Below are 15,029 nucleotides of genomic sequence, written 5' to 3'. Positions count from 1 at the left end.
AAATCCTTTACATTGTATAACTTTTAATCCTTAAAATGCTGCCTAGCGACTCAGTCCCGTTCAACCCTGAAGGGTTATATGCATTCAAACTAATCTGCCACCGTAACTCATTTAATTCTAATAAGTCATTCCAAGCACCTCCTCTAGGATTCAATGCAATTTTATCTAATCCTAAAAATAAAAACTTATTTCCAGCATTTCATCCTCTATGTTTGTAAAGAGCATTATTCCTGTTTTTCTTACAATATTGTGTGTGTGCTCATATATATGTTCCTTAAACAGTTGTTGAGTTTTTCCTATATAAAAAGTGGGACAGTACTAACATTGTGATAACTAAATAATTCCAGCTGTATTGCAATTATAAAAAAAAATGTTACCCTAATAATAACATTGCATATATTTTCACTGTTTCACCTTCTCTTAAATAACAACACTGAGAGTAACAGCCACACTTAAAGGTCCTCTTTTACTTCTGCTTGTTACTCTATTCTTATTATTGCACTAATAGTGTGTTAATGGATTTGTCATTTCGATAGACAAATTTACATCTTTTCTCTACTGCTTCCTCCTACTTCCTCATTTGGAGGGAATATTGTCCAATTTTTAAGCACTATGCATTTGATAACATCACTATCCAAACTGAAGGTCATTATAAAACATCTAATAAATTCACATTTTTTCAATATTATCAGTTGCCTGAGCTTTAACTATTTTACCTGAGTGAGTTAATGGTCTTTAAAAACCTGTTTCCCCTCTTAATGACCACTTCTTCATAAATCTTGGTAATAAAATCCTGAGGATAATACTTTGCTTTAAAATACTCAAACATTTGTTCACATTCTGTTATAAAGTTGTCAAAATTTAAAATTACTCTAGCTAAATGAATAAGCTGACCATTAGCTATACCTTTCTTTTGAAATGTCAGATGACAACTATTGTAATGCAACAAAGTTGTAGACTCAATAGGATTTCTATAAATTGTTGATGTTAGTCCTTCCCTATTGCTATTTTTACTAATCTCCACATCCAAATAATTAACTTTATCATAACATATTGTGGGTGAGCTTCAAAAAAGTTATACTGGAATTCATATTCCCCATAAATATTTCCCAATTGTGCATAAGTATCATTCCACAATATAAAAATATCATCTAAAAATATCACATATAAAATTTTTGCATTAAAAATACTGTCAAAATTGCTTTCTTCTCCGATTACAACATAACAATATTCAAAAATAAGGGGGTGAATGCCACCCCCATTGCAACACCCTTCTTTTGCAAAAAATATTGTCCTTTAAAATAAACATAGTTATGTTGTAAAATAATTTCCATCAATGAATTCAAAATGTTGATCTCATTTTGACTCAAATCAGTATTCACCACTAAAAATTCATTAAACCATCTTAAACCTTCCTCATGTAGAATAGTATTCTATAAATCAATAACATCCACTGGATATAAAACCATTCCTGGTGTTGGAATGATTCCCTTTAATTTAATTAAAAAATCCCAGGAATCCTTCAGTAGATGATCAACTGTCAGTAAAAGTCTTTTAACTTATGGATGCATCCTTGATTTCTCTACATTTACTAAAATGTATGTGGCAGAGGTCAACCAAACATTTGGCAAGGAACAGTTGGATAGGGCTTCTTAAAAATTAATACACTTCTTTAATTATTTGACCTTGTATAAAAAAAAAACATTGACTATACAATTAATCTGGCAGGTTGAAATATGTACACAGTTTATAGACAGATACTTTTTCCACATCATTAACTAACATAGTGTTCCTTTTGTATAAAATATGCTACAGCTATATAAAAGCAAAATTTATATTTGACTTTAAGGTATTTCATAATAAATACCTTCAAATACCTTTAGGAATTAAAGTATGCCAACTCAATTCAGCTCTTAGAAACAGAGACTACGGATTTACTATACCAAAGTATAACAGTACTTTATCAGCATATTTCTTACCCATACAAGCTTTACCTTGGAATAAACTACCTATTTCAGTAAAGTCAGTCACAAGCCATTCCAAAATTTAAGTCTAATTTAGGTAACTGTGCCTGTCATTTGGCATTTGATACTGATTTAGTGAGTCAGTGTTCCTCTGTGGTTGTTAGATCTGAACACTAATACAGCTTATAAACTTATGACTTTATGAAAATACTCAATTAAGTGGTACTGATACTTTGTATCGGTGGTTTATCTTTTGTAGTACAAATTTTGTTAGGAAATGAATCATTGTGAAATTTGAACTATAATCTGAAATTGTATCTTTTCAAATCTTTTTGGGATAGTATTTAAGCAGTATGATTAAATTTTTTACTCAGGGATAAATGACACCATACTTTAAAGTCAGAAAGTTATTAAAGAGCATTTTCCAGAGCATGTTCTAGTCATCTGTCAGTATTAACATACTTTCTGCAAAGTTACGTGTTCTGTTAAGAGGTTCTTGAATACAGTGAAGGGGTGCATACAGAGTTGTCAAATTCTAGAGTAATACTGATATATGTCACATGAAATTATGTCAGTGAAATAAAGTGAATCATTGTTTTGACTTCATAAAATGTCAGGCAGTAAAACAGTAGTCTTGAAGTCAAACTTAATTTCAGTGAGGAGGTGCACTGTATTTATTCTTGGTGAGACCTACATTTTATCTTTATAGTTCTGAGACATTCAAGTTTTTGCATTGCTATATTTTGACGACTCTTCTATCCAATTATTCTGACCTCCATTGACTGTCAACGTGCAATTTTTCTAGTGTGGCCTCATCTTTTTTCCTTGTTACCACTTGAAAATCCTTGTTTGTCCAAACCTCATTCCCCCAGAATGATTTTTGTTTACCCTCGGTACTGATTCTGTCTCAGTATTTAAATACCCTTCTCTGACTTTGTTCATCTTTCTGGATGTGAAAAGTGAAGCTTTTCCATTGAATTTTAAAAGGTCATTTGATTCTCCCATTTCTTTGTACCTTGAACCTTTTTATGTTTCTCCTTTTGGTACTTAATAGACCTCTTTAGCACACAGCAGTTTTTTGTATGGCCCTGTTCTGTATATTTCTATAGACCACTGTTTCTCCATAGTAGCCTAGCTTAAATAACTGTCTGTATACCTTATACATGTTCTTACATAACTTGTACACACCAACAAGTATTTATCCTTATTGACTGTCAACCTCTGCTTCTTTGTTTTCAATTTCTCGCTCTCTTTTCTGCTGTTTTTGTACACTGACTATCCATCCATATGTGCATATGTTCCCATTCATCTGTATATAATGCATTAGCATTTCCATCTTTCTTCTTCATTCTTACTTGTCTGTTCACTTCTGTCTCTGCCACTGTCTTTATCTTGTAATCTTTCTCCCCCTCTCTCTGAGTTTGTCACCACCTTCCCTTCATGTCTCTCTCTGTCCCTCTGTTTTGTCTAGTATCTATTGTTTCCAAGAGACATACTTTACCTATGCATTGAGACTTTGCTTCCCATGCTAGACTCTGCCACCCTACCATTAATATCAAATTACCTGCTGATTCAGTTGTCTTTGTATTTTCAGGAACCTCATATTCTTGTTTTGATCTAAACTAACTTGTAAGTTACTTCTTACTTTGATGCCCATTAATATTCTTATCTTTGTGAAATATGTTCAGCAAATACATATATTGTTACACCAGTTTTTCTCCCCCTTGTTTCACAAATCTTACATCTGATGTATGTGTGTTCCTATCTAAGAGTTTATAAGTTTCTTTCTTTGTATGGAATCTCCTGTAAGAGAATCAAAGAAAACAGTTGTATTTTTTCTCTGGACAGCCTGTGTGCTACCTTTGTGGCTCTTATTCTCAAACAAATTAAACTGATTTCAGGCTTTCAATAATTTAATTTGAATTTTTATTCTATATCTTTGGAGTTTTGGGATTGCCTGCCTGAGAAAATTAATGAATATAAAATAAGTGAGTGAATGTTATGTTTTACATGTAGCAGAAACTGGTGTGGAAAGTTCTAGTTATTACTTTCAAGCTAGAGTTACTAGTTACTCTCCAAGATAAAAATGAACTTCTAATCCTGCCTCAGAATGACTATCTGTTTCTTTTCCTTTTCGTTCATCTTTAATCTAATTATATCTTGGGGAATTTCAAAAATTATAACAATATACCAGAACATTCCATTTTGGGAAGCATGATCCTCTGTTTGAAGATTTTTGTCCTGCCAATCCATGCAGTGTGGCTTACACTCTGAGAAGCCTCATGAGTCTCTCTGTAAAGTGATATTCATCTGCTGAACATATATTGTCATTGGCCTTCTCGACTCATAAAGAATTGTTATTCCTGGAACAAATCCCCATGCAAAGAAATGCACATAATCTTCTTTTTGTCATTTTGTGAGCATCCATTGTTTAAGCCTTTGTCGCCTTCCTTCATTGTAAACTCACAGGTTCTTCATTTCATAGTACTCCTTTCTGATAGTTTGCCTGTCACACCTTTGCACCTTAATGTAGCCCCCTTTTATCTGGATTTCTTAACCTAGATTTCTCTCATCCTCCTTATTTTGTATACTTTTGTTCCTAAAGCTCTATGACAGTTGTACTAAATTGCTTACCATATTCAGATCTTTTCAATTTTAGGTGGCCCTACTGTCTGTCAAACTGTACATTTTATTCATGTCTGGGACTCTGGCCATGATGGAACCTACTCAAACGTCAACACACGTTCAGTTTCAATCTAAATCTAGTTCTTTTTTTTTTAATCCTTTTGGATTTACTACACTGTTATTAGCACTGCTCTTTCCAGACTTTAGAGATTGTTTTCTTCTAGTGTTTTAAGTCTTTCATAGCCTGGAATCTCAAAGAAAGTGGATCCACTAGACTTTCATGCATCTGATTTTTTTAAAGCTTAACTAGGCACCCCATATTCTGTTTCTTAGTGTTATAATTTGTTCTTTTCTGTTGTGTCACCTTACTTGTTCGTGAGCTCATATGTGTTTATTTGGAGCAGACTGACTAGTTCTATTAATCTCTGCTTGCAAATTTCCCTTGCAGTCATCAACCCGTGCTCTCTCGTTCTAATGTCTCACATCCATATTCATATTCCTTTCCACAGCTGAAGCATGCTTAAGGTTCAGTCATTTTGGCATTTTGAATTTAAATGTAATGTTGAACATGTAAAGAAAGACAAATGTTATAGGCTTTTAAAGGAGGGCATTCTCAGATGTTACTAAGCATTTAAAGTGCCCTCATTTACCACTTTCATGAAATCGTGGCTTGTCTTACAGTGGAAATAGCAGATACATGTGTATTCTCACATTGTGTCCTCTCTTTATGTCTTTCAGCTTAAAATACATAGCTAATCCAACATGGCTACAGATATGTGGGTAGGTAACTGGCGTCCCCACAGACCAAGAGGACCAATTGCAGCACTTTATGGCAGTCCTGGACCAAAATATGCTCTTCCTGGAAATACAGGTCTGTAAATGTCATTAAAAATATATATTCACACATACACACACACACACACACTGCTCAGGCATATGGATACATAGGTCTCTAGACACTTACTGGGACATTTGCTTGCACCTTGAATTTTGAAGCCCATGTTCATATTCTAAGAACTTTCATTTTAACAATACTGTGTTTCAATGCATTATTAATTTCTTTGAAAATACAACTGTCACACTGGCAATCATCACCTTTCCAGAAATTACATACATAGACACACTCAGCATGTAAGGAGATAGTTCACTCAATTACCCAGGCTAACTTTTAAGGTACTTTTATATTCCTAAAAGTAAGTGTCATTTAAGCTTCCAGAAGTGTACTGTGGTTATAACATGGATTTTTAAGTATTGCAATGCTTTCAGTTATCACAGACATCTTCGGAAATTAGTTACATTAGCTGACCACTTCTTTGGTGAAGAAAATTACCTTCAGATTTCATAATAACTCTCCCTCATCAAAATAGCTTTATTGAGTCTCATTAAGTTTAGAGTACTACATTCCTGAAACTTGGTTTACTGTTCAGTTTCTGTAGAGCTCTTCCTCATTCTGAGCTTAACTGCAATCAATGAAGTTTTGAGGCTCAGTTGCTAAAAACCCATATTCCAACTTTTCCAAATTCACTCACACATTCAGACATACTACATGCACACAGACATACAAAACATGTGCATATACACTCTTCAATTAGAATAGAGGGATATGGCTCTGGCTTGATTGGCTGATTTCAATGCCAGTGGTGCAGGGTTTGAACTCCTCTCCCATTTTGGGGTTGAAAGTTGGCAAAGTGGTTAAGGTGCTACCTCACAGTTAAAAGGTGCAGGATTTGAGTCTCACCTTTGGGGAAATTGGCTAGGCTCAAAATGGCTAGCAAGGGCCAACAGCCTAGTACTTAGCTATGCTATGCTATGAACCTATGTGCACACATATGTGTTCACCATGTATACACACTAGCCTTAATAGTTACATTCCTAACAAACTGTTTCTGATAACATTTTGACATTTGGTACATAAATTCCTGTGCTTCTGTTCCCATTAGCTTTCATTTTATCAGGATTATATATGGCAGCACTCCTTCCACATGTATTTTATGTCTTCTGATCAAGTGTCATTTGAATTGATGTGAATTAAAACTTCATGTCCAACAACTGTAGTCACTAAAGTAAGAAAGTTATGGCATGTATACAAAGCCTGAGATTGGCATACCTTGGAATATCACCCTTACTCTCAGCTATAGTGATAGTACAGTGCACATAAGCATCAAGGATGTGGAAGATGCAGCCGCCATGTTGGGCTGGTGCAGGGGACAAATTCTACTGCAAAAATTATTTAGAACAAGATTATAGCAAGTATTTGATGTTTAACATTTTTAGAGTTATTATCATATTTAAGTGTTCACAGTCCAGTTTTAGAGTTGATCACATAATTGTGTTCACATAGTCCTGGAACTCACACATGCAGGACTCAGGGTTTTGTCATGAAGTCCATTTGATTCTGGAATCTCTGTTGTTTTCACTCCCTAATCCCCCCTGCCCAGATGTTTCTAGAAGTCTTTTTTCAACAGCATTCATAACAACTATAAAGGCAGAGAGTTTCTGATTAATTTGCATCTTCCTAGTTGTTGCTCGGTGTTTGGCCTTAGCTAACACCTTAAGAGTCATTTTCATCATGCAGCCACAGTGGTACAGCGGTTAGCATTGCCGCCTCACAGCAAGATGTTCTTCGGTTTAATCCTCAGCTGGGGTACCTTCTGTGCGGACTCTGCATGTCCTCCCTGTGGTCACGTGGGTTTCCTCTGAGTGCTCCATTTTCCTGCCACATCCCAAAGACATGCTGTATGTGGATTGGACACTCTAAATTAGCCTTAGGTGTGAGTGTATCCCTTCTGTGGAAGGTTGGGTGCCGGGCTGGCAACAAGACACCATAAAACTGCACTGCCAATCATGAGCGGACAGGTGATCCACTGTGGCGACCCCTAACCGGGAAAAGCCGAAAGAAGAAGAATCAGTTTTTCCTAACCTCCATCTCTCATACAAAGCCAGTTCCTGATAACTTCTTCAGGTCTGAAACATGTTTAAACTACGTATATTATCTTCATAATTTAATTCTTAATGCCCATTTTCTTTTTTGGTAGAATATATTTATATTCTCTCTAGGTGCTCAGCATATTTACTCAGCTATAATCCAATAGAATCATTGTACTCTGTAACATTACTAACAAAAGAAAGAAATAATGACACTTATATATTTACATTCCAATATGTGATTTCTCTTAGGACTGTTTATCATCCAGGAAGTTAGGTACCTGCCTTCCTTCTTGTGACTTCTTTTCAAGGTTATGTATGTCACTTTCACTTCTCTGATTCTAGAACCCTTTGTACCTCTAATACGTTTTTATCAAAGCTAGGAAAATTAGCTATTATAGAACCAGAGCTTCTAGTTTTATCTAAGAGTCATGCAGTCATTATCTATTATGGGGCAACAGCCTCTGATTTTATCTAAGAATGCTAAAATTTTCATCTATTATAGGATCAGAGCCTTTGATTTTACCCAAGAATGATAAAATCATTACCTGCTTTAGGGGGGTTTTATCAGAAGATCGAAAGCTGAGAATATTGAAGCTTCAAACCTTGAACTGGAAACCTCAAAACCAGAAAACATCGAACATAAAAAAAAAAAAAAAACAGTACACACACAAAACAACACAAAAAACGCTCTATGCAGGGGGCAAGCCCACCTACACCCCCCACTATTTAAATATACCAACTCCGAGATCGCACTACAGTGCAGTAAAGGGAAATCTTCCCTTCCCGCACTCTATGGTGACCTCCGTTTTACGCTTCAATGTTTTCCGGTTTTGAGGTTTCCAATTCGAGGTTTGGAATTCCATATTCTCAGCTTTCGATTTTGTGATATACACCCGTTTTAGGACCAGAGCCTTTGGTTTTATGTGAGAGGAATACAAATATTTTTTTTTATTGAACTTGAAGCCTGGTGACTTCACTTTCCAAATAGTATTATAATGCACTTTTAAGTAATGTGTTCCAAAGTGTTACAAGACCACTGTGGAATTCATATTAAAACATTTGCTAATTAACCATATATAAACTGAGGTAATTATAGTTTCAGTACTCCACTCCTATGTGTAATTAGTCAGATACACTATGCAGATTAAATGTCACACATTTCTATTTATTTATTTATTTATTTTTATTTGCAGTTTGTTTACCAGGATGGTCTATTGCGCCACAAGGAGCCCGTTTTCAATGGAGTCCCTGGGAGAAAAGCTCCAGAAATACAAGTGTTAAAAAATTACAGGAATACAAAAATATATGAGTTACAAAACATGTGAAATAATTAAAAGAAACAAAAAAGAAAATACAGAGTTACAAAGTAGAAAGAGTTAGCATTTGGAGAAATAAATTAATACAAATCTAATTAAAAACTATTTACATCAGCAATTCAGCAGATTGTACAGTATTCAGTTTTTGCAAGGTTTTTTACTATGAGTTATGTCGGGTGCATAAGATAAAAAAAATGGACTGAGAGTAGTTGAGGAGGTTATGTGGGGTGGGAACAGAAGCATTCCCATTGTGAAGTTAGGTGCGTATGAAGGAGTGTTTTAAAGACAGAGAGACTTTAGGTTGTATGGAGGAGGGGTGGGAGAGAGCTCCAGTGGTGAGTAAGAGAGAAGGATAGAATATATTCGACTGAAAACTGGGTGGGTTTGTGTAGTTCAATTAGATTTTGAAAGTTAGATCTTAGCTCTCTGTTAGGAAGATGCATTTGAAAGGTAGAGGCAAGGGAGGGACAGAGAGAAGGGGGGGGTGAAGATGAGTTTGTGTGCCTGGATGAGTTGGAGATAGGTAAGAAAATTAGGTAGCTCAAGCCAACTGAGTTGATGTACTGATAAGCAGTGATTGGGTAGTGGATCTGTGGCCTGTGACAAATTTTGAGATTTTGTAGTAGCAGGAGGATAGTTTTGACTTGAGGGAGGATTGAAGGTTAGTAAAGATAGAGGCACCATATAAGAGGGAAGGGATAAGATAAGTGGTAGCAAGAACAAGCCTAGTTGAGGAAGAGATGAAACGATTGTGACGGTAGAGCATACCGAGTTTTATGTGGGTTTTTTTTATATTTGGCTGTTGAACTTTAACTGGTCATCAAGGATAACTCCTAATAGCTTGGCAGTGGAGACGATTTCAAGGGGAGTATTGTTTTGGCTGGTGATTAGGAATAAATCTTTATCGGGGAAAATGGTTTTACTATGGTAAAATATCATAAGCTTAGTCTTGGTTGTATTCAGTGCAAGATGGTTATGTAGCATCCATTGTTCAGTTAAGAAGAAGGCATCCTGGGTTAGTTTTATTAATAAGGAAGTAGATGTGGCAGAACAGATTATGTTAGAATCATCTGCATATTGGATAAGACTGGCATTAGGGATTGCTTGATGGAAATCATTGATTAAAATACTAAATAGTAGGGACCTAGAATTGAGCCTTGGTGTACACCAGTAGGAGTATGTAGGAAAGGTGAAGTTGCTTTTTTCCATTTGACTCCCTGTTGACTATTCTCTAGGTAACTGGTGAACCATTTGATGGAGGAGTGGGATAGATTTATTTTGGAAAGTTTATTGAGGAGAAGATTGTGTGAAATGGTGTCAAATGCTTTAGAGAGGTCGAAGAGGAGGGTGGATACAAGGTGGCCAGAGTCCCAAGACTTGTTAATGGTTTCTAAGAAGGAAAGGAGAGCAGTAGTGGTGCTATGGCTGGCCCAAAATCCATGCTGAGTGGGAGAGGGAAGGTGTTTTTTTAAGAGATAGGGTAGCAGTTGTTGGTGAATACAATTTTCAAGGAGTTTTGATAGTGGGGATAGAATAGCAATTGGCCGAAAGTTTGTGATATTATTGTTGTCGCCTCCTTTATGGAGTGGAGTGATGAAGGCTTTTTTCCAGAGCTGGGGAACAAAACGTTCAGAGATTGATTAAGATACAAATAGGGAAGGCAACGGCTTTGGCAGCTATTTTTAGGAAGTAGGAGGGTATCTCATCAGGGGCATTGGAGCATGGCTTCAATTTTTGAAGACTTTTTTTATGGTAGAGATGGGAATGGGGTTCATAGAGAAGGGAGGGTTTGGGTGCTAGACTTGTTAAAGGTGGAGATGGGAATATGGTTCATGGAAATGGAGGGTTGAGGGCTAGACTTTGTAGAGGAGGGAGGGGAGAGTTGGGATGGCTGTGAGGTTGCAGGGTTTTTGGTGAAGGATATTGTTAGTTTGGCTATGGAGTCAATAAAGAATGAATTGAACTGGGAAGCTAGGTCTAAGTCAGAGGAATTTGGGTCAGGACAGGGGTTTTCTTTCTTCCCTGGATTGAGAAGAGATGAAATTCCATTCCAAAATCTTTTTGGATTGGTGTTATGATTGGCTTGGAGTGTGGAGTAATAGGATCTGCAGTCTGTTATAGTAAGTTTTTTTACTTTGTTGCAAAGGGATCTGTATTCATTAAGGGTGGCTGTGGTTTTAGTATTTTGATAGCATTTCCAGGCTTTATCATGGAGCCGCATAGTGAGTAAGGTAGTCTTGGTTAACCAAGGGACAGAATTGCTTTTTATGCATTTTATTTTCTTGGGGGCAAAGGAATCAAGAACGTTTAAGAAAGTTGTGTTGAAATAGGTAATAGCACTATCTAAGGATAGAGTGCTTAATGGATTCCAGTTAGTTGCTTTTAGTGCATATGAGAATACATTAGGGTTAAAGGTTTTTAGGATCCGGCAAGAGGAATATGTGTGGGATAGTTGTATGGAGGAGGGAAGGTGATGAGTGAAAATGTGAAGATGGTTACCTAATGGGTCAGGAAGGATTCCACTGCAAGTGATATAATGGGGGTGAGAAACTAGAATCCAATCTAGGGTACTTTCAGAGAGGAGGTCTTTGGATGGTCTAGTGACTGAGTTGATAAGTTGAGTGAAGTTATAAAGATTAATGTTTTGGGAGTTGGTTGGAGATTGGATTGTTGCCCAGTTGATATTAACATCACCCAGAATTATAGTTTAATTTGTGATATTGGTAGAGAGCCAGCAGAGAATGTCTTCGAGGATTGGGATGTTGTCTCCAGGAGGGATGTAAAGGGTGACAATGCAAATAAGCTTCTGTTTGTTTAAGTTAGGAGGACTGGGAGTACTTCTGCATTACCAAATTTTGGAATGGGCTTGGAGTAGGGGGTAACTACAAGGGATGAGGAGTAGAGGAAGGTGACACCGCCCCCTTTTTTATGAGTTTTGTCCTTTCTGAAAATACAGTAATTGGATGGAACCAGTTCAGAGTCTTTTATATGAGGCTTAAGCCAGGTTTCAGATAGACACAGAATATCGGGTTGATTATGGAGAAGCTAGGCATGGAGGTTGGGGATTTTGTTACAGATACTCTGAGCATTTACAGATATTAGATGAAGGTTTCTGCCAGCTGATTGGGAAGGATGAGGTGAGAAGTTGGGAGAGGGGAAAGGGCCAGGATTTGGGTGTATGTCACCTGAAAGTAGGGTAGAGACAGAGTGCTGGATGTGTGAGAAGAGGTAGCTTAAGGTGTGATTTATGGGTAGTTCATTTTATTGAGACTGAAATAATAAAAATGGGAGCAGTGGAGCTGGAGGTTAATATGACTCTGAAGTGGAAGAGAATGATTGCGTTGAAGAAGAGGCTAGGGCATGTGAGACTAGTAGCATGTGCATTTTGTCTATAGTGGGGAGTAGTTGTGTGAAATGGGGAGTATGATTAGTACAGAGAGGTCTAGTCAGATAGTTTAAGTAGGATAGGGAGATGAGAAGTAGTAGCTGGGTTAGAACTGAGGCTGGTTTGGGAGGCATAGTATTAAATTGGGTAAGTGTGTGAGTGAGGGAGCATTTGTACAGGTGTTGGGAGGCAAGACTGTAGAAGGTGTTAAGAGTTTAGTGTTGAGAATGGGGGGTGAAGTTGTATGGAGGAAGGGTTGGGTTGATAGTGGGTGGGGAGGATTTTGTTGATTGGGCTTGTGATGGGGTGGCTGTGGTGTATGAGGTATAAGTCCAGAGGTAGTGGGGGTGGGTGGAAATAGGGGGCAGGGTAGGGGAGCGGAGTGAGCCCGTAGGGCGAACGAAGTGGGGAAGACACAGGAAGAGGTAAAATGCCGAGAAACAATCAGTCAAGTATGGCGCTAGTCTGCAGGTAACTGCAGTTTGACTATGGCAGAGAAATCTTCTTCTACCTATTATTTTATTATTGTAAGTTTGTTTCTTCTTTTCTAGGGGGAAAGAAACAATGTGGTTGGAACAGGGAACAAGAACTACACTCCCAACATGGAGTGAGAGTTCGTAAAAGAGTTTTTGCAGGTGGTATAAAATAATTATGCCTAGGGAACTGTACAATTACCAGTACAAGTATGCTAATTCACAAGGATTATAGCTTGTAGTTTGCTGCTATCTAGTGAACTGAATGGAAAACTGCAAGTTAAAACTAAAAACCTAAGCTATGGACTGGGTAACCGCAAAAACGGGGGATGGATATGTCCTCAGGGTTGGTCCGTGAGTGTGCAAGCCACTAAAGATAGAGAAACCACACTACCAACAAACACAGCATAGGCTGGCACCTACACTTTGGGAGTTTTTGGAGGGCACTTCCTTGTCGTCCAAGACTAGAAATTCCAGGTAGGGTGGCAGGAATAGTAAATCCACGCAGTTACCAGGGCTGTGATGGAGATTGGAATGGATGGATAAAAGTACCAAAACAATAGTAACTTCAGCAGAGATATTCCATACATTCCATTTATAATGTTTGGTTCCTTTTTTCCCGTCTGATAGAAATATACCTGTATGTTTTCTATATTTTAAACCCATTTTTGTGAAATACTGATTAATTTTAAATTTGAGCAGACTGTTTAATATTTATGAGTGAAGAACCATATGAAAATGTGTTGGCTAAATGTAATTATAGTGTGAACTGTCAATCCTTCACCGAGGGAGTGCAGAAATGTGATAAAAAATGTCACCAATCATAGAGAGCAAGAGCCTCTTTAAAAATTTCCAAAGTAATTTTGGCATAGTACCACTAAGTACCCTGTTTACCATTAAATAACTGTGTAATAATCTGTGCCAGTATCAAACACAAGATGATTACAGGGCATATGGGCTGTCAGATATAACATACATTAGCCATAACATAAGCATTTATTATACATAAAGAACATGGAGGGGGTAACTACTCCACCAGCATCTTTCTCCACCCATATAATTACACTGAAGTGTCTCCACTTTTTCAGTGTGTATCACATCACACCTGAAAAGTATAAGTAGCTTTCTGTTCCTGTACAGTAAAAGTCTGTTAAATAAAGAAAAAAGAAAGAAACATAAGAGGTACATTAGAGATCTAGCCCACAGATTGATGAACTCATAAACAGAAAGAACCAGTGACATCTCATCATTGAAAATTTTCAGTAACTGATGATATGTAAGTGAATTGTACATATGTCAAAGTACAAATATGAAAGCTTGGGACACATTTTACTGTGCAAAATGTGAAAGCTTGGACAGGGACTGTATGGAAAACAACATGGGGTGCAGAAAGTGCAAGGAAGGAATAATCTGGCAGGTTAATGAACTTCGAAGGTACAGCTCGAGATTTGTTATATAAACAACAATGAGGTAACAAGTATGTTGTGAGAGACATAAGTGTGGGATACATGAAGGACAGTGGCAGTGACAGTATGGGCAGCAGTGTCAATACACCAGGCTCACAAACTGCGTAAGTATAGATAATGGGACCAGAGCCTCAGCCAGCACTAGGAGAATTAGGCTGGTGCCTAGAGCCTTTGTTGGCTGGGAGTATCCCTATCTACCCTAAAAAAATATCCTGTAAATAAAAAAAGTAAAATCATAAAACCTGACTTCTTTCGCCACACAGCACTGGGATCAAGAGATTGCAGGAGACTTAACACAGAGCAGTAAGCCCCAGAACCTCAGCATTAGGATGAGGTGACTTCTGTAATGCAAGCCATATTAGAAAACTGTGGGAGATTTAAGTATTAAATCTGTGTGGTAAAGGATTATCAGCAAAATGGAGCAGCAGATACATAGCAGCCAGGACTGATTAAAGCTGTGAGTAGATGCGTGCATCTCAATCCCTTAGCACAAAAAAGAATGTGTGTGTGTGTGTGTGTGTGTGTGTGTGTGTGTGTGTGTGTGTGTGTGTGTGTGTGTGTGTGTGTGTGTGTAATGCTCAGTTAGGGACACTGTCTAATTAAGTAACTGTGCTCAGAGTCAAAACCTGATGTTAATTATTGGCAAGCAAGTGTCTTAAACCTCCACACCAACTGCCAAGTCTCCCCTAATTTTATTTATTTATTTATTTTTGTAAATCACTGAGGATTACAGTCTGTCATTATCATATAGGTCCCATACTAATAACCCCCAGAGAAGCATCAGAAATAAACCAACCAACCAATGGTGACTTTTAGCATAAATACTCATGGAAAGTAATTTGCTGTACAAATCATAACATCATTCCCAGTAA

General features: G+C 37.2%; 1 protein-coding gene across 1 annotated transcript in view; it reads left to right on the top strand.

The window, feature by feature from the left end:
• The window catches only part of ODF3 (outer dense fiber of sperm tails 3), a 171,445-nt gene that overhangs the window by 90,643 nt on the left and 65,773 nt on the right, over window positions 1-15,029 (top strand). The window contains exon 2 of the mRNA XM_044087869.1: window positions 5,328-5,460. Coding sequence (XP_043943804.1) covers window positions 5,352-5,460 — 109 coding nt within the window. The 5' untranslated portion in view covers window positions 5,328-5,351. The remainder of the gene's footprint in view (window positions 1-5,327; window positions 5,461-15,029) is intronic.

This window comes from Protopterus annectens, chromosome 11.part0, assembly GCF_019279795.1.
Source record: "Protopterus annectens isolate FY-2018-M chromosome 11.part0, PAN1.0, whole genome shotgun sequence".
In the NCBI taxonomy this organism is placed as follows: Eukaryota; Metazoa; Chordata; order Ceratodontiformes; family Protopteridae; genus Protopterus; species Protopterus annectens.
This window is presented reverse-complemented; position numbering and strand designations above follow the sequence as displayed.